The following is a 24,911-nucleotide window of genomic DNA, read 5'->3' as shown; positions in this document are numbered from 1 at the left end:
GAACCCACACCTACGCAGGGCAATTACCACACCCCTCTCATTACACCTTGATTATAAAATCATCTCCAGCCTGCAGTGGGAGGGAGGGACCAGAGCCAGGCAGGTATTCCCAGGAAGACAAAACCAGTCCTCAGCCTGCTGCTCAACATTAACCTCACCATTCCTAGCTAGAAGGTGGGCACAGCAGGTGGAAACTGTTCTGGTGCCATGGGGCATAGCTGTTTTATGAATTAAAAGCGTTATCCCTAAAAAAAAAGAAAAAAAAATTAATAAAAGATGAGCAATACACATCACAGAGACCTGTAAATTAATGGTGTGTTCAGAGGCAGCCAAGTAGTTTGCTTACAGTATTTAAAAGAACATTTATTCAAAGTAAAAGAAGGAACAGAAACAAAAGGGAAGCCACCTTAAATAGGAGTCAGCAGAGAAGCCTGATCCCAAGCAGCTTCAGCAGAACTCCCTCCAGGCTGCGCAAGGAATTGCGACACGGGGCGGCTGTTGCCTCACAGCAGGGATTGCGCTGGTGCGGAGCAGCAGCAGCAGCACAGGAGAAAGGCTTGATGGGACACGCATGCTGCAAGGCAACCCGAATCCTACCACTCAGCCCCAGATTCCCGGTGACATTTCAGGACACGCCGTCTTCCCGGCTCCACTGGGAAGGGGAAGCTAACAAGATCCATCAGCAACCAGCACACACCGAGGGAATGAAGCACACACACCTATTGGTTTATAGAAGTTTTTTATTGTTCATTAAGGAAGCTTTTGTGCAAAAAATCAAGACAATGTTCTTTAGAGAGCAACTGCACGTGTCCCCCCGGCATAACTCAAGCAGGCCACATGCCACAGGAAAGGAAAAAAACACAGAGCCTCCCTGTGCTAGCCCAGGACTTCCCCCAGCTCGCATTTCCCACAGATCACTGGCACAAATCCTTCATTACCAAAAACCAAGAAAATTAAGACCTTGCCAACCTGTGTTAATCCACCTCCTAACCTCCCACCCTACCCCAGCCCACCTCCCTCGAAAAGATCTCATTAAGAGAATGCCATCCAGTTTAAAAGATCAAATACAAGTTGTGGTGTAACACAACCTGTACCTCCAGGGCAGCGACTCTGAAGGGAGCCTGTTTCCTATCTGGAATATCTACCCCAACTGGGATACACCACTAGAGCCACCACACAAGCCTGCCAAGACAGAAAGCTGCAGGTATTTTACATCTTATGGGGAAATTTAATTTTTTTTTTAAGCCATGAGTGCTTCAGCATTCTGTACAAAAGCAAACAGGAAAGACAAACCAGTGTCACCATCTGTCAACATTGCCCAGACATCTAGGATGTACATAGAGTAACAAAAAAGGTGCAGTTGAGTGGTTTTCCATTAAACTGAAAACAACAACAACAACAAAAAAAAAAAAAAAAAAAACCCAAAACCAAAAACAGTTGGCTTGTTGCTAAAGCTTTTTCACTCAAGCTCCCACCTCACTCAAGACACCACAGGAACAGTAGTAGTTGCTGGCACCTTTTTGAACAGGACTGGAATTTTCAAAGCTCCTCCTTCCCAAAGGTCTCCTCAGAGCTGCTTTGGTTCCTCAGTTTTGGGGGTTAATTTGATCAGAAATACACATTGAATGCTGCTGGGGAGGTGTGAGGTCTGCCTTGAGCAACACAAGCATGATCCTCATTCTGGAGGCCCCTACACCCTGGTTTCCAGGGCAGCAGTCTCCCTTCAGAGGCTTTTTTTTTTGTTGTTGTTCAGAAGGCCACTGCAGTGGGATGTGGCAGAGGCAGGTCAGGCAACCATGCCATGGTATGTCAGGTATGCCAGGGGAGCTGCCAAATACCTATTACAGTGCTCTAACCATCTGCCATCTCCACTTGCTACTCACTTTTCCCAAAAGGATTGGGAACTTGGGAAAAATAAAATTATACTTTAAACTACTCAGACAGGTGAGTAAGAATGGGCAGCAGCAATAGCAGTTGCCCCTGAGCCTCATAGCATTGCTGAAAATCTAGATGACTGAAAAATGCTATGAGAAAAAAAAAATCAGATCAAGGAACACACAGTTTACAATTAAAAGAGAAAAACAAAACATTTTTTCATGTATTCTGGCCTCTATACTGCACTCTGACAGATGAATAGCCCCTGCTGACATTTTCCCCCTCCATCTTCTAACAATCCAGCTCATTCCACCTCCTTGGCACCTGCAGCTGGCTGCGTGTAGGAAGCTGCAAGACTAAGCAGAATTGAGCAACAAGGATAAGAAAAGAGGGAAGCAATTCTTCAAGTACATCAGCATGCTTCAAAAGACTGAAATCCCACTGTACATGGCTTGACAGGAGAAAAAAAAAAAAAGCTTAGAGCAAGTAGTCCCAAGGAAAAAAAAAAACTACACAGATCATAGGCTGAGGAAAGGCTTCCTTAGCTGTAAGACCATGAACCATAAGTGTGGTTACTCAAGTGCAAAAGCGTGGTTACTCAAATGCAAATGCATTTTTTTTTAGGTACCAATTACTCAAAGTCAGCTCAGCACATGATGTCCCTTCCTCTGCAACTGCAGAGCTTTGAAAATTCCTGCCCAAGGGATTCCCAGATTCAACATTATTCCTTAGAGTTCTCCTACAGTTATGCAGAAAATTAATATTCCAGCCAGATGTTAAAAATGCAAGGCATGTAATCTGCCCAATGCTGACTACAGAAAGACATTTGAAAATTTAGTCACTATTGTATTCCTTTTTTTTTTTTAATTAAAAGTTTTGTTTCATTTCACCTTCTCTGACATTTCTAAAATTCATTTCACCTTCTCTGCCAGCACCTAATAAACAACTCAGCCTACCAATTAAAAAAAAAATCTATAACACACTGACTATTTTTAGGAGCATAATGAGTTTAACTGTACAATCAAAAAAAACTTTAAGTCAACAATGAAGATCTGATGTTTCAACAGCAGCACTGCTACAGAAGTTACAACAAAGGAACTTGAAGGTCAAACTGTTAATGAGGCAGAGGAGGGTCACTTGAGATACAGCTCTCCCATCAACCTTGGCCCGCATTTTTAAGAGCCATGGCAAACTTTCAGAACTGGAAATTCTTCTTCTAGTTCCACACGTGACGTTTGCAGTGATCAACAGCCTAAAGGGAAAAGAAATTGTGTGCGTTAGTGGAAAAAAGACTCTTTGCAAACAAGTGTGCATCTACACACACTATTCAACGCCTCATTGTGAGCCGAGATCTTGGGAACAAATCTGTTCTTTTAAGAAGTTATTCCAAGGATGAATAAATAACATCCTTGTCCCCACCCAGAGGCTTCCGGAAGGAATGTTGATGACCCTTAGCCATTATGTCTGGCAAAGAGAGCATGAGCCCACAGCAATACTGGAAGCCAAATTTTAGGGCCTGATGAGGGGTTGTGACATTGTCTGTCGGCTGCAGGAACACAGACTATATATAAAAGCTCACCTCATTCCTTACTATAGAATCTGAAATGCTAGCAGGCAGGTGGGGGGTAGGAATGAAAGGCAGAGGAGTCTGCTTTAAGCAAGCTAACGACTGCCTCTAACAAGTACTCTTTTGCTTCCCAAAACTGGAATTAATCCATTTGAACGTGTGGCACAGAAGCTGGAAGTTGTTTTTGAAAAACAACTTGTTTTTAAAAAAAAAAAGTTGTTTTTAAGACCAGTGGGAAACTTGAGGCAGAACCCTGCTTTACATACATTGCACTGAGCAGCAGTCTCCATGTTCTTACACCAGTAACCTGGCCCCCAGACACAAGCATCATCACCCAAGAGAGGCCTTTTAGCTGATCCACATACCCCGAGTTTCTGCGAAAAGAACAGCAGAGTTAGCAGCTTTCTGTTGGCACCAAGAGATCTCAACTCCAGCCTTAGGGCTGAGCTTCCACCTGAACAAGTATGGAAGCAACACTGAGACAGCTTCAGGAGCTCCCACAGTAAGACAATCTGACACAGGCAAGAATTAAGTTACCACAACTGCTTCTTCATGTTAAATCGCAAGAAACGGGACTTTTAGAAGGGACCTTTCTCAAGAAAGGTCATTTAACATTCTTTCATCACATTCAGGGCACACTGCACCTTACTATTGAACTTCAGCAGTGGGAAACCACTGACAGCTCTTTTCTTCTACCCTTCTTTGCACAGGGCTGGCAGTCAGACAGCTGTCCATTCAGCAAGCCTGAGGCCTTGCTCAACCATACTTGCTCCAAGCATTCAGGATGCTGATTTTTATTCCAGCAGAGCTTCTGCATGCTAGGCACTGGAAGGCACACAGAAGGGCAAGCAGGGCTGCATCAGAGCCCATACTCAATAGAACTGAACGCAACACTCACAGTGCAAACAAAAGTGGGATCCATCACCTCTGCCAAGAGTTGCACAACCACGGGTTCATACTGTTCCACAAACTGAACACACTGGAAAAAAAAAGTTTGGGAGATTCTCCTGTTAAGAGTCTTGCAGGAGAAAGACTTCTAGCAGGCAAGACTGTATACACTTCTCCAAACATCTGATAATACACTCCAAACTCATCAGAGGTCTGAGCTCTGCACATTCAAAAGGACTTGGCCACATTAATTACACAACTACACCATTTATGCTTGTTCTTACCTGGATGCAGTTGTCTGCAGCCAGGTTATGAGGAGAAAGGGGTCGAAAGGAAAAGAATCACACAGGATGGACACTGGGAAAAGAACTAAGCAGGACATGCTTTGATTTATAAATCTTTGTCTCTAGCCATGGAGATCACCGGTGTCTCAAGAGGAAAGTACACCAAACAAGCTGGAGACAAACATCCTGAACAGGACAGCAGCAACTCCGTCAGGACTCCTAAGCACTTTCAGCCCAAGCAGTTGCTATTCCCTTAAGGCCCGGCGGCAGCAGTATCGCTGCTCGCCAGCAAAGTCAGCCCTCTAGTGGAGGGGAAATCTCCACAGCACAGGGAGATGTTGCTGTGCTCAGCAGAGCCTCACGGCACCGATTAATAAGTGAACCACAGTGATTAAACAGCCTCACAGCAGTTAGCAGGAATAGCTGTTTCATCGCTGCTTTCAGCCTTTATAATGTTAACTTATAAGCAGTTGACACTTGCTGACACTCAGCAGCCACCCAATAACGTTTCCAGGTAAATCTTCTGTGGCCTAATAAAATAAATAAAACTGTGGCCTAGCAGGTGCTGCTTTTTACTGTCTCACTGGAATTACACTCACCTATTTCCAATTACTTTGTTAATCCCTTGAACAAAATCAGTGTTGAAGAAAACAAACATTCTGCTGTTCCCACCCACTGTTCCCAGAGGATTTCCAGACATACCTGGACTGACTACAAATAAGTACAGCAATCCCACCAGTCAGTTTAGACCCTGAAAAGCCTCCATCTGCTCTAAGGACTGCCAAACCCCAAGGATGGGGAGTGCAAAAACCTAACCCTCCTGCACTCCAAGCTCCTTCCAGCTTCTAGCAGAGGAAGACTAACTACTCTGCTAAAAACTACCAAGAGATGCTGCTCTCTAGTTTTTCCATATATTCTGCAAGATGTTTCATCCTCCTGGTAGGCTTCTGTGGTCATTTGACTGCCTCAGATCAAACAGACTGATTTTTTTGCTCCACTGCACACAAGAAGCTGCTACACTTTGGTGCTAACCAGTAATGGGGAAAAAAACCTGGGGCAGATCAGGTTGCTGAACACAAGCCAGCCCCAGCTGCACCTGTGGACAGTTTGTCTCCAGTCAGGGACAGAGGCATTGGGCCAAACACAGAGACCTCTATTACAAGTACCTGAACATTTATAGCAGAAGCAGAGACACTTGAGAGACGGACCTAAAATTGGCATGCAGAGACAGTATCAGGTTAAATGCTCAGAAAACAAGGTAAACATCATTGTCACTGTGGGACCCACGTAAATGCAACCTATCAACAAGAACATTACTTTTTAGCCTGCCTCCTGCACAAACACTTTACCTGATCACTGACAGACTGTGGCAGGAAGTGACAGACTTTTTCCAGTAAAGCCTCTATTTCAGATGTTGTGGCATTCTTCTCCAGTTCTTTGTCTGCATAAGCTACCACCATCTTGCAGACATCACAGAAGCCACCTGCAGGTTTCACCAAAACTAAGAAGGGAAAAAAAAAAAAAAAACAACCCAGAAGTCAGTGCTTGAGTAGTTCTGCCAAACAGAAGAAAGGAGGCAGCATCAGCGAAGTAGTAAAGTACATGTTCTTAAAAGAGATACAATCGTAGGTAAGCTCATTTTTCAACATCACCCAGTACCAACCTGGCTGCTGTGGAGGCTTATTTGTTGCACAGCATTTCAGCATAACACACACAGCTTCAGGATTCGTTGCTTCCAAGAGCATGTCAATCAAAGCCTGGCCATAGACATCTATGAAGTCCTTACACTGGTCTTTGACACTTGCTGGGAACAAGTAGCAGATGACTTCCATTTCATGTACAATCTCCTCCTGAAGCACAATGAAAGATATGTGATAAATGAGGAAAAGAAATCTGACTCAATTCATATGTACATCTTCTCTTGCTCCATCCCACCCAGGATAGAAATCTTCCTTTCCTGAAAACAGGGAAAATTAACTGTCCTTCCCCCTCCAATACAGCCCATTTCAGCCAAACCCTAGGAAGAGGTACCAATTTCACACCTCTGTCTTGTTGCTCTCCAAGAGGCCAGTCACTTCTTTCACCATGGTCTCACATATTTCACATAAGGATAAAGTTTTCTCTTGAACTGAAGGTTTCTGAGTACACAGAAGAAACACACAGAACAATAAATCAACACTTGGCATTTCGCCAGATCAGTTTGTAAAAGACCAGCTTAACAGCATTCGCACTCAAGCACAGCACACCAATTCACAGTTTGAGGTGAATTGAGAAGGTCATGCAGAACCCAAAGCCAACCTCAAAGGCCTCAGTAAGATGACTTCTGAATGGTTATTTTGTATGACTAATTAAGATGACAAGCCTCACGCTGTATAAGGAGGGGGTTTGAACGTGACAGACAGGGAGAAATAAGTAGCCATACAGTGTCTGAAGTCAAGGGACATATGAAGTATTTTTTAAAATACACTAATTGAAGACAAAATTAATAATTTACTAAAATTGAGAATACACTCCTGTGTTTGCAAAAGAAGCCTAGAAATTGAGGGACCTAAGAGGAATTGTTCAGAGCCTGCCAATCAGAAGTTAACTGTCCTGAAGAGACTTTCCTCTTGAAAAAAACCTCAGCCTATGTCCTTCCCAAAAGCCACAGGGTTTCTCCATTAACTCAGTTTCAGCATTCTGACCCTGATATTTTCCATCTGCACATGCAGAGTGCTGTCCCATTTTTAAAAGGGATCCAAGTGTAACTCCAAATACAGGGCAAACTAAAAGTCAGCAATTTGCCCTGTAACATTTGAGGTGTCACTTAAAATGGCTGCTATATTCTGCTGCTGGATCCTTTTGATCCTGAAGCATTTCCTTATAGCTTCAGTTTAGTTTGCTCTTCTATTCTAACACATCAGTCAGCTCTTGTCTTCACAGATAAGCAGAAGCAAAAGCAGTCAGGAATTTACATGCAGGAAGACATGGTTTCCTAGTTCACTACACTAAAGCAGAAAGGTAAAATTTAAGAGTACAGAAAGTCCATCATACCTCCACAATTTCCATTTTCACTTCATGGACCGCTTGAGCTGGCACCAGAGTCTGAAGGGGAACAGATTTCACAGAGGGACAGAATCCAACCATGGCACAAATGTCCTTTGGTTGCTGGAAAGAAACGCATAAGCCATTTTTAGATATCTAGAAGACTCTGCCCTTTCTATGGAGACTCTGAACAGACACAGAGAACAAAATTTTAAGAGATTCCAACACAACCAGAAGTTTCATGACTACTTCTACTTCAAGTATTGCCAAAGCATTTTATATGGTTATAGGCAGGACAGCTACCAGGTGAAATTTAGTTCTTATAATAGAGGAAGAGGTTAGACCACATCCATTAAAAAAAAAATTACCATGAGCTTATTTATACACTATGCAAGCCCTTCAAGAGTTGACTTATAAGCTACCAACACCAAAACAGGCCACCAGCACCACATTAGACCTGCATCTGAAGCTGCTCCCCTGAAGCAGCTTTAAGTAATCACAGAAGAGGCTATTTATTCTGACTGCAGAGTTCACCCAAGAGAGAGAAATCCTAAAAGAAAGACTCCTTTTCTCTTTCACAGACTACCTTCTTCAAAGCAGCCAGTAACATCACATTTTGCAAAGAGATCCCCGCATTACTGAACACAGCCTGTAAGAAAAAGTGAGTCATGGATTTTGAGTCCTTTTCACAGCAAGAGGGAAAACTGCAAACAGAAAAAGTCTTTCAAAAAGCTACATCTTTCTCAAAAATTTTAGAAGTATACGTCACTGAAGAACCTCCCCAATGAAGATAGGCTGAGGAAGTTGGGATTGTTCAGCCTAGGGAAGAGAAGGCTCGGAGGTGACCTTATAGCAGCTTTCCAGTACCTGAAGAGGGCCTACAAGATAACCGGGGTAGGGTGTTTTATATGGGTGTAGAGCAAGAGAACAGGGGGAAACAGTTTCAGATTTGAAGAGGGGAGATTTAGCTTAGACATTATGAAGAGATTTTTTTCCTGTGAGGGTTGTGAGACACTGGAATTGTCCAAGGAATTTGTGTCTGCCCCCTCCCTGACAGTGTTCAAGGCCAGGCTGGATAGGGCCTTGAACAGCCTGGTCTAGTAAAAGGTCTCCCTGTCCATGCAGGGGTTTTGGAATTATGTACTCTTTAAGCTCCCTTCCAACCCCAGCCATTCCATGATTCTAAATGCAAAAATAAATGCAAGGCATGAGGCAAACTTTACTACACTTATTCCCACACAAAGTGAGAAACTTTTCACCAGGGCATCAAGCTTCTTACAGTAGGTTATGCAACAGTTAATACATCATGCCACAACCTCATGCACAGGCAAAAACTGTCTCAGTGATAAAGGTACTACCTGAAGTAGTTGGTAAGTCAAGCCCTTTGTTTCATGCATGGCAAAAAGCAGTTACAGCAACACTCATACACACAACATGGTCTCTCACAGAGAGATGACAGACACAAGGTCTCCCAGGACTGGTTAAATTAAACACTCAAATAGGTCTAGGAAGCAGGAGCCTAAAGGCCTCCCACATTGTCTTTTCAGTCCATATACTCCAAACATCTCTACCATTGTCCTAGATTTAAAGGTTTAACCAAGATAAGACCCAGAGACAGCTTTGCTTAAGCCTTTTTGAGTTCCAGACTTGAAACCAGCAGCTGACAGTAGCCACCAGCATGCTTTTTCTACATCTAATCCTTCTTGTACGAGAGTGAGCTCATTTTCTGCTCCACTGGTCGAAGTATAGCCAAGCTGAAGTCTTCATAGCACAAACTGGTACCTGAAAGTAAGACTGATCCACTGGAGGAAGTCTACAGTCTCCAATATATATCTCCAATATATATATATATATCACCAATATCCCTTGTATCTGTCAACACCGAGTACAACCACACCATGTGCAAAACGAATAGAGCAAGAAGTGAACTACAAGTCCTTTAAGAGCAAAAACTAAACTACAAGCAGGCTATCACCACAGGCAAGTTGATCACCTACCTGATCCTTCTGTTGACAAGAGATATTGGAGACACAGAAAGGAGAAATTAAAGAGAACAGTTAAGAGAAAAAAGTCAAACACTTGAAACTGCATATACTCTTTCCATGATGACTGAATCTGACATGGTCCCCATCCCAAAGATCCTTAGCATTGCTACTACTCACATTTAATTGCACAGTGCAAACCAGCATTATTCATTTGAAGTCATTAAAGCATCCTGGGCAAGACTACCTCCAGACTCTGAACAATGCTCAGACAGATGCATATTCCAATTTTATGTATTACTAACATAAGTGCATTACAATGCTAAAAAGGGGAAACTAATTGTTGTTGGAACAAAGATTCCCCTCCAAATGCTTAAGAAGCAGTACAAGCTTTGAAGCAGCCTTTAGCAACTCTAAAGACAGGCCACTGTGTTGTCAAATTCAGGTTCAAGTCAGTCACATACCCTGTTCATAAGTTCACCTAAAATTTGTTATGCTATTTGGGGCATCCAGGCACTGTATTCTCAAAGGAAAAGCCTAGTCATTTTTTTTAAAGGCTTTGAGATCTTTGGATAAAGAGGGGCTATGGAAGTAGTCAGAGGTAAAACATATTGCATGTAGCTGCAGAAGAACAGAGCTGGTGCAATACCACCCACTTTCAACAGCTCCTAGCAAGAGCTCAGAGAGCAGGAGTCTTGAGATTGTAATTCCAAAGGAGGACATTTAATCTTCTTTCAGATACACACATTAACTCCAACACTGAAAACAATTTTGCAACACTGTGAAAAAGACAACTCTAATATGCTTATTAATACAGTATTTGGTGAGTGGGGGAAGTGGTATCAGTACAGGACTGAGTTAAAGGAAGATAAAAATATAAAAGGAACAAGTATGGCATCTTCTATATTTCAAAGGATCAGAGTGCCTTTTGCACCACTAAAGTGGTTGAAGATGTGCTGAAGAAAGCATTCTGAGACTGCAGTTGCCATCAAATTAAACACCAGCTTCAAAGCGTTAACAACAAGGCTTACAGAGCAAGGGGTCTCTAGCAACTTTTACTACAGTAAATGTTTCCTGTTCCAAATAACAAATCACAAAAATAAACAGAGAGCAAATATTCTTATTCTACAGATCTTACCATATGCATCATCATTTGGATAGCCAGGTCAGAATATTCAGAGATATAGTTCTTGCACTGCAGGAAGAGAATGTCTTGTAAATATACACTTAAGTTGCAGAGTTAATCTAGGTTTTTCTAATACATTTCAATGTACTAGTATATCTGCTCTACTTTATAACTATTCTGTCATTTTTCAGAGCTTGCCCCAAATATAAAATGTCATTTTGGCTTACACAATCCTTGCACACATAGCTGCTTATCTGATGAGTCCTATACTCTTCCCCTCAGGGCAAAAGCCTCCCTTGATACAACCATATTACCCTGCCCAAATGTTTTTTATGAAAACTGCCTTCAAGGAGGAGAAGCAATCTCCAGTCTGGTTTTCTTCTTCCCCAGTCCCACACCCTCCACCCCACACTGCAGTGTTACTGTTACACTGTGTAACATATCCTGCATGTGACACTTTGTTTTGTTAAGAGATTACACTGAGGACTAAAGCACTGAACAAACTATTTTATGTTTGCATACAGTAACAGATATTTTTAAACAAAAAAAGTTAGTGTACCATATCAGACATTTCGGGTCCCAAACGGTCACACTCCTCCTTGGCATGAGCAACCAAAGACTTCACAAAAGATGAATTTGACCTCACAGCTTCCTGAACATCAGTAACCAGCTGAATGCAATCCTGGCACACATCCCCACTTCCCTGGACAAAGAGTGAAAGTTTAAATTGACACAGCTTCACTTAACATGTTTTAGAAGCTTCCATTACTACTAAGTTTTAAAAGTTATTTTGAACTATATACAGACTTCAGTAAATACCCTATGAAATCCTCAAAAGCCTGAGCAATTATTAAGAGACAAGTTACTGCTGGTATGTGTGCCAGCCACTAGATGGACATTAGGGACCAAAACCCCAGACAACTGTTACGATACCAGATCTCCAAAATCTGTTGGGCTGGTTACAAACCACAGTGGGAAGGTTTCTAAATCTAGCCTAGGTCTTACCTGCTTCATGCAGAGCAGCTTATCTTCCACCCACTCGACTGCAACTCTCATATCTAGGCTTGCTATCAAGACACTTTACTCATAAATCCATTGTCTCATCTACTCCCCTTTGTCAACTATTTGCTTTTTTCTGATCCAGTCTGTCACCTCTGGACTGAGACACAAATGCTTCCCCTGAAGGGCACATTACTCAGAATGTGGGAGAATTCTTCCTTGGAATGTTGGTGCCAAACTCATTCTCAGAAGGAACCTCTTCCTGTAAGACCTGCTTGACTCCCTACAGTCCTGGATGGGAACACTCAGGGCAAGACCTGGCTTTACAGACTGGTGGTTAATACAAGATTAGACACAGGATCCACAGGTGATGCAACTGTATTACTCAGCTTTAAACCCACAGGTTAAGAAAGAAGATACCTGTCTACATGCAGCAACACAAAATTCAATAGGCAACAGAAGCTAAGTGAAGCACATCAACTTAATCTGTGTCCAGTACAACAATCTTCACCAAGAATCCTCAAGAAATTCTTTGGCAAAGAAGCAATGAAGCTCTGGAGGAAAAAACATGCACTTCTCTTGGAACTTCTCTCACTGGAATAACAGTGCCCCCTTACCTTAGACTTCTGCTTGGGTTTATCCTGAGGGTAAAGGAGAAGAGGCACATTAGCCATGAATGGGGATGCCAGCTCAGAGAAATCCAGCTCTGGTATCTTATTGGACTGGAGCTGTTTCTGAAGTTTCATTGCTGCAAGGTGCTTCTGAAGGGACTGGCACAGTGCAAGGGCACTACATACAACTTCAGGGTTATCCTAGGAGAGATAAGGTAGATAAAGGTCTAGACTGACAGCACTTTTACATGAAGTTCAGAGGAGCATCTCACTGAAACAGGGTAGAAGTGAAAGTATTTCACAGCAAAGAAGCAGTCTTCAAATTTGCACCATTAATTGCAACATCAGTGATCCATAGAGGACTGAAGATCATATGCACAATCTTAGATAGAAGAGAAATTCAAGCATCACAACAACATTCAAGGAGCACAACTTTTCATTCCAAGAGCTGCAAATTATCTACTCACCAGCTCTTCTTTGATCATATCCATGATAACTGGGAGGTAGGAATCCACAATTTCTTTGCACTCTGAGACCAGGCCTTGGTCAGGAAGAAACTCACATGTCTTTTCCAAGTAAGAGCGGATCTCATCCTATAAAAGATGAGGTGGGCTATAGACTATCAAAAGTATCTAACTACATACCTAACTATCTCTCTCTCTCTGTACACATGTGTACGTATATATATCAAATCCTCTTTCCAAAACATGGATGACACAAAGCTTAAAAAAAATTCCTTATGCTCCAGGCAGCTGGCAAGCAAAACCAGGATGAAGTTTTACACTACAGTTTTTTCTCCCCCAGTCCTAGACCTTCAATGAGACCACACCAATGTGGAAACATGAAATACTGATTGCAAGACCTGCACAACAGTCTGGCCAAGGGAGAACATTTACATTTAAGCAGAGAAAGTCAAATTATGGACCAGTGGGACAGTGATTTGTTTACAGAAAGTACTCCCAGGTTCACAAAAGAGAAGTTCCCACAACAAAAAAGAGCCCACTTAGTGTCATCACCCACTTTCAGAGACTGCAGTTTCCCACCTTTTAAGATCAATGGCCCACAGCCATAAAAACAATTAGAACCTAGAGTCAATCAAGGATGTCTTAGAGTCTAAGATGCACTAGAATTTGCTAATCTCTAAACCAGAAGAGGCTGCTTGTAAAAGCTCTTCCCCATGTAGTCTAGCCCCTTTCAACATATGCTGTTTAAGTCAGGAAAAACATCCCAGAAACTACTCTCCTACCCCCTCACTTTGCAACATTAAGACAATTAAATCAACAAAAACCTTAGGGCAAGGAGAAGGGGAGCTCTACTTACCTCAGTGCCATTATCCTTCAGAACCTTGCCAACCACGGTCACGAGTTCCTTACACAAGTCACAGGGGATGCTGCTCTGGAGAGGGAAGTAGAGTTACTCTGAGAGAATTCAGGACCTGTAAATGCAGTGCATAATAACAGTGCCAAGAACAAGCCTCACATTTGGAACTGAAGTTAAGTAATACTAGCTGAAGCTGGGGTGGAAAGAGATGTTTTATATAAAAGAATGAGGCTATTCCAAGTGTGTCCAAATTTTGTTCCATAAATAAACACAGTATGAAGCATCAGGCATGCTATTACATGCTCATTTCACCTAGCTACACCTCCCTTGAAATATAAAGCATACTGCTCCAAGAAGCCTTTCCTAAGTCTCTTTTACGTTACTCTTCAGAGAGCTCACATTTTCTAGAAATCTAAGAACCTTTCAGGCAGCTTCACTCATTTCTGCCATTCTGAGTTTCCTCCCTTCCCCTACTTTCAAACGGAAACATCTCAGCACAGATATACCTAAGGTGGACTGAATTAATCTGTGAGTAAAACACCTTTTTTCCCCCTAGAATATTGTGAAAATATGCCCCCTATAATACCACAAACTACAGCTACATCTCACATATAGTACACCTACTACAAACACAACCTGAAAAGCCACACTAAGTGTAACATGTGTACCCTTATTTATGGTAAGGACTTTCATAATTTAGCATATGCTGCATCTTTTATGGAACATTTAACATTCAAGAAAGGCCTAAAGAAGCATCCAGGGTTTGTTTTTTTTTTTTGTAATAAGCCTATCAGTTTGGCAGTGCTCAACTTAAGAGTAAGAAAAGGCTCTATGAACTAGGAGCCAGTTAAATGAAGAGGAACTAGTCTGAAATCCACTAGCTTCAGTTCCACACATTGCTTGGTGATTGTGCAACAGCAGGTCACACAAGTCAGCAGACAGGCTATGCAAGGCAGAAGCAGAAAGCAACCTTTACCTAGCACCCAACTGAGGGCACAGTAACCAGGGCACTGCCTGATGAAGCACTTAACTCTGATCAGAGACTTGAAAAATCTCCATCAGCATATGGAAAACAGCTACCTCAACTACAGGGGTGGAAGAGTCTCTGTAGCTGACACTTACTACAGTAGGCTTGTTCCAGACGTTCTGCTGGCAGTGTTTCACTGCTCCACACTGCGATGCTGCCCGCAGGCTCTGACACCACACCTCCGGACCCTTGGCACAGTCCTTCTGCCACAGAACAGGGCTTGCCACAGCTGCCAAAGAAAGAATCATTCGCTTACAGTTGCACACTTGAACTATGTCCCCTCCAAAATGAACAGATTAAATTCTGCACAGTATAAGCACAGCCTTGTTAGTCCACTTAGGTTTACTAACATTTTTAAGTGCGTTCAAATTCAGCAATTTCTGACCCAAAACACGAGTCCTAAATACAGATTGCACAACCGAAGAACCCAGAAAAAACCCCAGAGCTGAACTTCCCTACTGAAGTGTCCAAGTTTCAGTACCTCAGCAGTCCATTCCCCATCATTCACTTTTTTTTTTTTTAAAAAAAAGCATCTACACTTTAGACGGCTGCTTCCCACAGCAACAATCCCCCTGTTATCCTGTCCTTGCTGTGACTTCAACACCGAGCCAGCAGTCTCATCCACGTCTAGCTTGTGATTGCTGTCTGCATTCCTTCTCACAGGTGAGCCACCCTTGACTTGTACAGCAGGTGTGAGAGCCAGCAAACCAAGCTGATTAGAAGCCACAACAATGCACACAGGACACAGAGGATTTAAGAGGTACTTGTTCATAAACAGTGTCACAGAAGTGAAAGCAAAAGAGGGATGGAAAATGGTATGAAGTACACTCCAAACAGTTTTCAAAGCCATTAAATCTATTTAGACTATGTTTCCTCTTGGTCAGTTCTTTAACTGTGTACAGGAAAAATGAGGGGGGATGAGGGGAATAAATAAAAATACTGGAAGTTCTTGTCAGGATGCACCTCATACTCCATGTAGAATTGCCTTGCCACCTATAAAGTTCTGAAGTAAAACACAGAATGCCATTTATGGACAGTCCTCCTGAATAAGAGATCTGCATTAGTAGCAAGTAACAGGACAAGTTAATCAACTGCACCTTCTAAATAACTTTCCAAGTGGTTTTGGTTTTTTATTGTGCTGACCAAACTGGACACCCAACCTCTCTGTTTTCTAGAACTATCCTGCCTGTCAGGAGCTCAGTTTCTTCAGCAGTCAGCTTCCTGCATTGCACTAACCTGTGAAGAAACAACTCCTACAATCCTAAAGCAAACAGCTTATAAAGAAATCCACTGTACCTTAAGCCTGTAAGACACTGCTCCCTATGTTTTTTCTAAAAAACTACAACCTCTTTTTCAGAAAAAATGCCCATTCAAACCAATTTGCTGTGTAGATGTTGCTTTGGAGTCAGCATTTTCACACCAATGCAGTTTACACATCACAGAATGCTGTGAAATTATATTATCAACCAAAAGCAGGCATTCACCTCCTAGACTCCCAAAAAGCTTCTAGCAAGGTTATGACAGATGAACAGTCACTGTTCCATTACTCACATCTTGGTTCTAACCAATTAGAGGATCAACTTAATGGCTGAATTACTAGCACATCTGCTAGGTGCACAATCATTACACATCAAACAGAACCAGATAAACACTGCTTTATAGCTGGCATTCTAGAGACTTCGCAGCTGCTGATTTATAAACCTGTTCATACTGGATTGTACAGAGGAACGACCCATTTATTATAAGAAAAAGCTTTTCATACCTCATTTACTACACAAGGGCTTGAGGCTTGCCATCCTCTTTCCCAGCAAAATGCTGAGATTGCATATTATTCTTCAGCAAGACAACACTCTAGGACTGCTTGTAAGACTGTAGGAATAAGACTTCAAATTATGTATTATTAGAAATATTAGCAAATTATTTAGAAATGGCTCACTCTAAATTACAGCAGCACTGATCTAGAAGCACTAGGAATAAGTAAGTTGCGAGGTCAGACTGGTCAGCTCTGACAGGATAATAACCAAGCACACACTTGGTTAAGGGAAAGTTATTCTTCCCTTTCAGATTTTGATATTGAACAGCAAAAGGAAAGCTCTGCAGAGTCAACCTCTGGTTGAAGTCAAGCAAGACCTTTATTTTAAACCACAAAATTAAGGGATTCCAAATATTTACAATTATAGCTTATAACCTATGCCTTTAGTTCCCTCCCCCTTCCCTGGCTTGAAATATACTGTAAAACTACAGAACCAAGCAACAAAACTACAATAGATACTGCAAGCAAGTTCTCAAACCCTTGATCTAAGACTTTTTAAAACCCAAAATGAGGAATGCTGTCTCAACAAGCACTGGTTTAAACCTAGCTTTTACTGAGCTTTCAGGGGTTTTTGGCTTTTTACTTTAAGATCCTGTCACTGCATGACTTTTCAGATCCATGCTAGCTTTGGTAGAATGTCTAGCAGCCAGTCTTGTTCCTTCAAGCCTCTGACCTGGTCATGGTTAAGTGCAGGGCAAAAGAAATATTATGCTTCAGATTTATGCTTGTCAACATTTTTGGCTGCATGTCTTTAAAAAATTCCCCCCTCTATGGCCTCTGTGTCAAACATGCTCACAGTCAGTCACTAGTGCTCTGAGTTGCCAGGACACAGCCAGGGGGACAGACAGGGCAGCAGGGGTTTCTCATCAGGTTACAACACTGAGGCAGAAGTAAACTGAAGAGCAAGGCAGTAGTCCTAGACCTGCTGAGGTAAGAAGAGTGCAGATTGCAGATAATTCTGTTCAAAAGGGGGAAAAAAAAGTTTTAAAACTAGATTGTTTTTTGACACTACGTTAATTACTTGATGCCTCTGAGTGCACTGCTTCCCTGCATTGCACCTCGCCAGTTCAGAAGCAGAGAGTAATTTCTCAGAAGTACAGAGCTGTATTTTGTTAGAACCTGCTCAAAGCACTGCCTCTGGGCACACGGGCACTTCCAGTTTGAGAATAAGGACACTCATATTGCCTGGTCCTCCTGCAGAAGGTTGCAAAGACACAACCTCAAAACTGATTAAGACCAGCAGAGTCAGTGAAGAATGAAGAAGCATCAAACTATTCATAAGCCAGTGAATAACAAAAAAATACCTTCCCACAGGTATTATTTTAAGTCCTCATTCCGGCACATCAAACTAAGATAAAATGCCAACATACCTACATATTTTTTCCATCAAAAATGTCAACAGATTCAGGAAACCAACTATGAATCAACTATGTCATGGGAATGAACACATCTACAAAAAACAGAAGAACAAAAGTGTCCTTTCAGTTACAAACACTGGGGAAGTTTTTTCCTTCTGAGAAGACAAGTCTACACTTGATGCTTTCAGTACAGATCTGTGTGGTCAAACAATGACTGGGTAACCATGCCACACATTATCATAGAATCATAGGGGTTGGAAGGGACCTCGAAAGATCATCTAGTCCAACCCCCCCTGCCAGAGCAGGGCCACCTAGAGTACCTCGCATAGGAACGTGTCCAGGCGGGTTTTGAATGTCTCCAGTGAAGGAGACTCCATGACCCCCCTGGGCAGCCTGTTCCAGGGCTCTGTCACCCTTACAGTAAAAAAATTTTTCCGGATATTCAACTTGAACCTCCTGTGCTCCAATTTACATCCATTACCCCTTGGTAATGACCCACTGGTCACCACTGAGAAGAACATTGCTGGAACATTTTAGAAAGAAGAAGATAAGATGCACTAAGCACACCTTCTTTTGAAGCATCTTCCACAGTGACTTTAAATATAGTTAAACCTGCACGAGATTATGCTGTATTATGCTGGATTACTTTTAATATGAAACTCAATGTCTAAAATGGAAGGATGCACCTTCACTGCAACAATATCCACTCTCCCTTTCTGAATCTCCTGGGGAAAAAAACAACTAAAGAACTCTACATTAACTCAAACCTTGCAGATTAAGAAAAGCCTGAAATCCTTTACTGATCCCAGTGCTTTTCCCCTTTAGGTTGTTCTCCTACTTAGTTATAAAACAGAGGCTTTCCTTATATTAACTTACACTGCAGCAAAAGCAAATAGACCAGTTAAGTAGGTTAAGATCTTTCGCTGTTTCCCAACAGAATAAAATTTCAAGACTTAAGTTATCTTGTCCATTCCCTCAAAATAGCCTCTGCTGCAATAGAAGTGACACCTTAATATGGTATCTTACATTCCCAGTATAGCAGCAAGCCAAAAGAAAACAAAGCACTGTCAGCTACCTCACAACTCAATGCTTACTGGATAAACCCATTAGGATTACCCTCTTGGTTATCTCTGGCACTCCTTCATTTTAGATATTGTCCTTTATCTAAGGTCAGCCATTTTTAAATAGATTTCTCCCTTCTCTGTAGATGACCTCCCAATAATCACGAGTCATACCCATTCAAACCAGACCCCCTTCCTCAAATTTCTTGCACACCACTATTTTTAGAGCACTAAGCAAGTTTCTGTGAAGGCCAGGATTTTTTTCTCTACTTGTCCTCTTCACTGGCTTCTCTCTTCTAGAACTACTTCAGAGATGTGGTTTCTTCAGTTTCATCAGTCTGCTTCACAAAATTTTTCTTAAATTAAGCAGCAAAAGAAAATGTAGGAGAAGGGAGAGGGAGTGTGGAAACACAATCCACATATAAAGTGTACATCTTGCATATACAAAAGACTTCAGCTTTTGGGCTCCTAGACAAGTAGACAGTCTACAGGCACCATAGGATCCCTGCAGCTTCTCAAAAATAAAACAAGCAAACAAAAAGGGATTCATACCCACTGTGAACTCTCAGATGCACATGTCTGACAGGCAAGAGAAATTACCCTCAGGATCAAGCGTTGCCACAGAAACACAGCCTGAAGCTCAACAATATAGTCAAAATACTCCCAGAGTTGAGGAGCAACAGAAAAGGACACAGAAACCTTTTCTTTGAGTCACAGGCCAACAACCCAACACTGCCAAAAGGCCAGTAGCAAAAGGCCGAGCAAGCTGTCCTGACAAGTGACAGCTCCTGAACATCACATGGGGCTCTGCCAGGAATTCACACACACACACAAAAACCACCAACACACAAAACAAACAACCACAAAACACACTCACACCAGTTCAAAGGCTGTGAAGATAAAGGAAAAACTGCAACTCACTCCCACAGTAGTACCAACCTACTTCAGCAACTGTGCATTACCCAAAAGACCTCTTCAAAAGCAGCAAATGCTGTCTCCCTCCTTCCTCCACTCTAGGCAGCTGGAATGAAAATGCCAACATTCAGCCAGAAGGCAGGGAAGTAGAGGTGAGAGCCCTCTGGAGACAACGCCACCTTCACCCCTTGGGAAGCTTACAGAGCCACGCATGCATGTGATAAAGCACAGATAAGTTCTTCACTCCTCTTCAGGGAACAGGAACCTAAAAGGATGCTCATCATGGCTGGATCGCCATTCTGCAAGGACAGCTACTGGAAAATTTCTAGGTAATTCCTTTCCTGAAAACAACCTTCCCTTCCCTCAGGAATTTGTGTTATTCCTCTCCCAGGGAGAGATGAATATTTTAATATATTAATCAGAAGGGATGCTCTCTCCCAGGCAATATTTAAGAAACGCCATTCATAATCACAGAAATGGCCCAGAGAGTGAGTGGATCAGTCCCTGCCATTCTGTGCTGACAGTTTACTCACTTTTCCCATTTCTTTTGAGAATGCAGAAGCAAAGTGTATTTAACCTGAAGAAGTCAAGAGGGCTCAACTTCTCTTCACCCAACCTTACAAAGAGTCAACAAGTCAAGCAGTAGCCTCAAGCTGAAGTTATCTGAAGGACTCAGTACTCCAGTCTCTCTAGTCAGTTAAGTGAGTTTAAATAAAATTTCAAAAGTTGTAACCACATCAGATGCTAGCAACTTATGCCAAAGGTCTACCAAGCCAGGGGCTGCTACCAGGCTGCCAAGCAAGTCCTGACTTCTGCCTGAGATTTTTCTCTGACTGAATCTAGAAAAGATATTTGGATGCTCAAGGGCACTTGGCAGCCATGAGGACTAAGCAGTCCCATTCAGATACTCCCAAGAAACTATGAGAAGCATTTTTCCCCTGCAGCAGATTTCTGTAGAAATATGCCTAAATATTTTGAACATACTTGTTACCCATCTCCATTTCTTTCAGATTTTTTGGGGTTTGATGTTTTGTTTTTATCAGGGAAGAGATATTTCATGCCAGCCTCTGCAGAAATTCTGTACTGAATGTCCTCCTTTCAACAGGCAAGCATATTTACACCACAAAGAATGGAAAAAGTCTGTTAATTATACAGAGACACTTGTCTGTAAAAGAAGACAAAAATACCCAGCCACAGATTACACTGCAGCCCCAGCAAAGCACCATGAACAGGCACCTTAAAACTTCAGAAAACAGAATAGTAGCTCAAGAGATCACCAGGAATAAACAGAAGAGTGGTCTTGGAAGCAATGCCATTTTTCACAGTGCTGCCAGAGAAGTGTTTTAAGGCAGAATGAGTGCCAAACCTGGAGGACAATTCAAGAGGAAATTCCTTTACCTTTGGGAAAGGAAAGACATCAGACCCCCACAGCTAAGCACAAAAAGTACCAGAGTGATGTCAAAGGACATTTTAAAGAGCAGCTTGAAAACACTTAGATACAGAAGAGCCTGGAAAAGGCAAACTGCAGTGCACAAGGTGAATGAATAACCTACCCAGGAGTATAGTGATGAAGCAGTTGATAACATGAATGAAGAAAGCATTAACCCCTGATGTCTGCATACTAATAACACAGGCAAATTATTTTAAAGTATTACATTTGGAAAAAACCACAAGCTTTGAAATCTCATTACAAGATTCAATTATTCAGTATGCCCAAGAAAGTCCCTATATGCTGACTTTTTCAGAAGTAGAAGGCAAAGTTCAAGAACTAGTCGGGATAAACAGTGTAAAGGTGAGACTCTCCTCCAAGTGAAAGAAAAACAAAATCGAAACTAAACATTGCTCCTTGGCCAAATACACAGACAGGCATTGCCCCAGAACATACACATACACACTAAAGACCACAGAAGTGCCCCTTTTAACTTTCAATAGGAACTCTCATATGTCAAGAGCAGCAAATGAATTGCATACCAGCCATCAAGGAAAAAGACATTAAACAGAAAATGAAGAAAAAGCAAACTTTTTTTGTCATGTAATTGCAACGTGTTTCCCCAAAGCTGTTCCGAACAATCAGATCCAATGAGATACTGCAACAAACCCCCCCTGGCAGCCAGCAGTAACAGGCTTGCTACCCCCACTGATACAAAGTAAAAATCTTCCTGCCTGTTACTGCAGAAAATCCGCTGCGTTGGTATCATCCAACCTCCCAGAGTCCCCACTGACATCACCATCAACTAATGAAGGTACGTTCAATTCTGCTGACAAGCTCCCAGCCTTTTGTTCCACCCCCTACATCCTCTCCGTTTCCAGAGATTCCCACAAGTGCTGCTTTGCAGAGTGCTGAACAGCACAAAAAGAGCCTGAGCAGACCGCAGAAGCCTTCACAAGCTCTGCAGAGGCGATGCCGCTTTTGACCCAGCATGACCAGGCAGAACTGCTTGCGCAGCTCCTCCAGACACAACCAAGAACAGCTCTATTTATAACCCTCCTGCAAACGAGGAGATTGTGCAAGGGCAAGTTTAGAAAAGCCACTCGACTGGTGCACTACTGAAGCACTGCTACAGTACGTGATGGCAGCAAGGTGCCTCATTCCCACAGCACACTCAGCTATTTCTCTAAGAAAACGGAGAAATATTTTTAGCATCAAGACACCTTTCACTGCTTGCCCGATTTCACCTACAGCAGCTGACTGCCCCAGCCGACCTTTTTTGCTAGAAACCATATTCCCAACAAGAACAAGCCAGCACACTGCAGAGCATAGTCGGAGTTCAACTATCTCAATTTTTCACCTTATCCAGAAAAATCAAGTCAAACTAACTTGGACTTCAGTTTTCCCATTACCAGATGGAAAACTGACCAGTGTTTGCTACAAGAATGACAAATTAGCTTGCTGCCCAAGTCTACTATTTTAGAGGGGTGAAATAACCACAACCTCAAGATTTTTACTTTTCACACCCACCTTAACTTTTATTTTGCCAAGAAGGGAAAAAAGAAATCCAGCTCAAAAGAAACTGACTTTGTTTTCTTTCTGGTCCTCTGCTTTCCTCCTTTCCTAGTCTCAAGGCCAAGCAATAACCAAAGTTCACATCAGCAGTCCTGAGATCCTGTGCCCCATACACTGTTTTGATTCCTTCCTTATTCGCTTAAAGGGAAGATACACAGAAGCCCTGTAAGTAGGTCAACCAAAAATCCTCATGGACTACTAATCATGCTAACTCCACTATTAGGATATGCCAAGAGTGGCCAGATCTTTGATACAGCTAATTAGTTAGTTTAGTAGATGAAAACAGCATTTCAGGGAGTCTCAGCAAAATCTTCAGAAAAATCTGCAGAGTACTTTTATAAGTGAGTCAATAAGTAGTCATAACAGAACTTGGGTGAAAAAAAGACAAGTGTTTGTGTTAAAACAGTGACTTCCTAAAGACAAACAAGACTAACAAGTCTTTTTGGTATGCTCAGTTGCATATCCATGCCTTTAACAGGTAGACCAAGTTAACTTTCATTGCTAGACTGGTTTCTCATTATAATTTCACTATACACACAAATGGGAAACCTTGTGGATACTTCAAGGCAAATCCTTTTCACTTTTAAAGTGTAAGAAACTGCAACAACTTTAGTGTTTCAGAAAAAAATCCAATAAAAACCATAACTGATAGCAGATAATTTAGTGCAGACACAAAAGTCACATTATTAAAGCAAATAAATATGCAAAGTGACAGCTGACATTTGCTTTCTTGTTTCCAGCCTGGAAAGTCTGAGGTTTTCCATTAAATTAAGCACATACCAGTATATTAAAATACTGCATTGAAGAAGACAGTGTACAATCATGCGAGATCTCCAAGGCATAGCTGGCTGGTAGTCTGCCAGCTGGTGATTCCTATTGCTGATAGCTAGACAGGCTTTCTTTTGTTTTTTGATTTACAACATGTTGCAGGTTGAACTCGTAAGCAACTAAACTCTAGGTTTAAAATTGCTTTAGTCAAAGAAAGATTCCCTGAAAAACCATCCATATCACTGTATTCTTCCTTCAATTTTTGGATTTCTATCCATTCTATAGCACCACCTGAAGGTGTCCTGCCCTTCCAGTCAGTCTATGAATAATTTCTGTAACTGTCTAGCTTCTGCAAAGAAAAAAAACACAAGCTCTGCCTTTCTAACCTATAGTGATAGGGCTATATGGCAGAATATCAGTTATCCCCCACAACCACCACTTTCACCTCATCAATAACAGGTAACAAGGCAGCAATCAGCAAAATCAGTGGAATTTTCCACGCGGAGCAGGAGACCCTAATGAAATGAAGCTGCAAAAAGAACGCAACAGAAATGGCTACTACCTCTTGGCATCTGCAAGAGGATTAACACCCATCCAACCCAGAAGTGACAAAGATAAACAGAACTGCCGGGAGGAAAACAACTGCTCTCCCTTGGCTCTCCGAGGTGACAAGGTTGCCCGGTTAGTGTCAGATACGGCCACCAAGTGCCCTCCATGCTACCACCCCGGTGCCATCGGGAAGTCATTTTCCTACCAGCTGTGGGAAGGGCTGGTTTCTCACATGGATTTCCCCCTCCCACCCCCGCGTTTGGTGATCGCTATTCTCAGGTGATTTTCCCCCTCAATTTGGCTTCTGCACCAGTTACCCCGAAAACGCCCCTGAAATCATTTCCCCTCCACCACCAGGCCCAGCCCCCCCGGCGGGACCGTCAGGCCCCACACCGGGCCCGGACACCGATAGATCCCGCCCGCCACCCTCATCGCTGCCTCTGCTCCCTGCGCTTTGGGCAGCGGGGCCCGGCAGCTCCTGATGAAAGAAGAGAACAGCTTTAGGCCCGCCCGGATAACCCCCCCCCCCCGCTCCACACAGCTCTGGCCGCCTTCAGCCCCCTCCCTCCTGCCCTGGGTAGTGAGGGCCTGCCGAGGTTAACCCTGAGGGAGAAGGCGGAGGGCGGGCCGCTTACCGGCCGCCAGCAGCCCGAGGAGGCACAGCAGCGACGACTGCGCCATCGTTCCCGCCACCGCCTGCAATGCGGAGCTGCCGCCGCCCCCCCGCCCCTATATAGAGG

The 24,911-nt window shown here is 42.6% G+C and overlaps 1 protein-coding gene across 3 annotated transcripts; it reads right to left on the bottom strand.

The window, feature by feature from the left end:
• Positions 1 to 722: 722 nt before the first annotated feature.
• Positions 723 to 24,911, bottom strand: PSAP (prosaposin). 3 transcript variants are annotated; one of them, XM_030453601.1, is made up of 15 exons: positions 24,807 to 24,911; positions 14,799 to 14,932; positions 13,677 to 13,751; positions 12,824 to 12,949; positions 12,363 to 12,557; positions 11,306 to 11,449; positions 10,759 to 10,815; positions 9,636 to 9,641; positions 7,648 to 7,761; positions 6,657 to 6,752; positions 6,278 to 6,464; positions 5,964 to 6,115; positions 4,341 to 4,421; positions 3,709 to 3,816; positions 723 to 3,127 (listed from the first exon to the last, which is right to left on the bottom strand). In XM_030453601.1, the coding sequence occupies exons 1-15, from the start codon at positions 24,850 to 24,852 to the stop codon at positions 3,092 to 3,094; spliced, it is 1,557 nt and encodes a 518-aa protein (XP_030309461.1). In that variant the 5' UTR covers positions 24,853 to 24,911; the 3' UTR covers positions 723 to 3,091. The 3 variants fall into 3 exon arrangements, with proteins under 3 accessions (XP_030309461.1, XP_030309460.1, XP_030309462.1); XM_030453600.1 differs by having other exon boundaries at positions 9,636 to 9,644; positions 24,807 to 24,887; XM_030453602.1 differs by lacking the exon at positions 9,636 to 9,641.

This window comes from Calypte anna, chromosome 6 (genome assembly GCF_003957555.1).
Source record: "Calypte anna isolate BGI_N300 chromosome 6, bCalAnn1_v1.p, whole genome shotgun sequence".
NCBI lineage: Eukaryota > Metazoa > Chordata > Aves > Apodiformes > Trochilidae > Calypte > Calypte anna.
Note: the sequence above shows the minus strand (reverse complement) of the source record. Positions and strands in the feature narration are given on the sequence as shown.

Coding starts and splice junctions, on each gene's coding strand:
- PSAP (XM_030453600.1), bottom strand. CDS start 24,852: ATGGCGCAGTCGTCGCTGCTGTGCCTCCTCGGGCTGCTGGCGGCCG. Junction 13,752..14,798: donor TCTGGAACAAGCCTACTGTA/GTAAGTGTCAGC, acceptor TTCCCTCTCCAG/AGCAGCATCCCCTGTGACTT. Junction 11,450..12,362: donor AACCCAAGCAGAAGTCTAAG/GTAAGGGGGCAC, acceptor CTCTTTGTCCAG/GGAAGTGGGGATGTGTGCCA.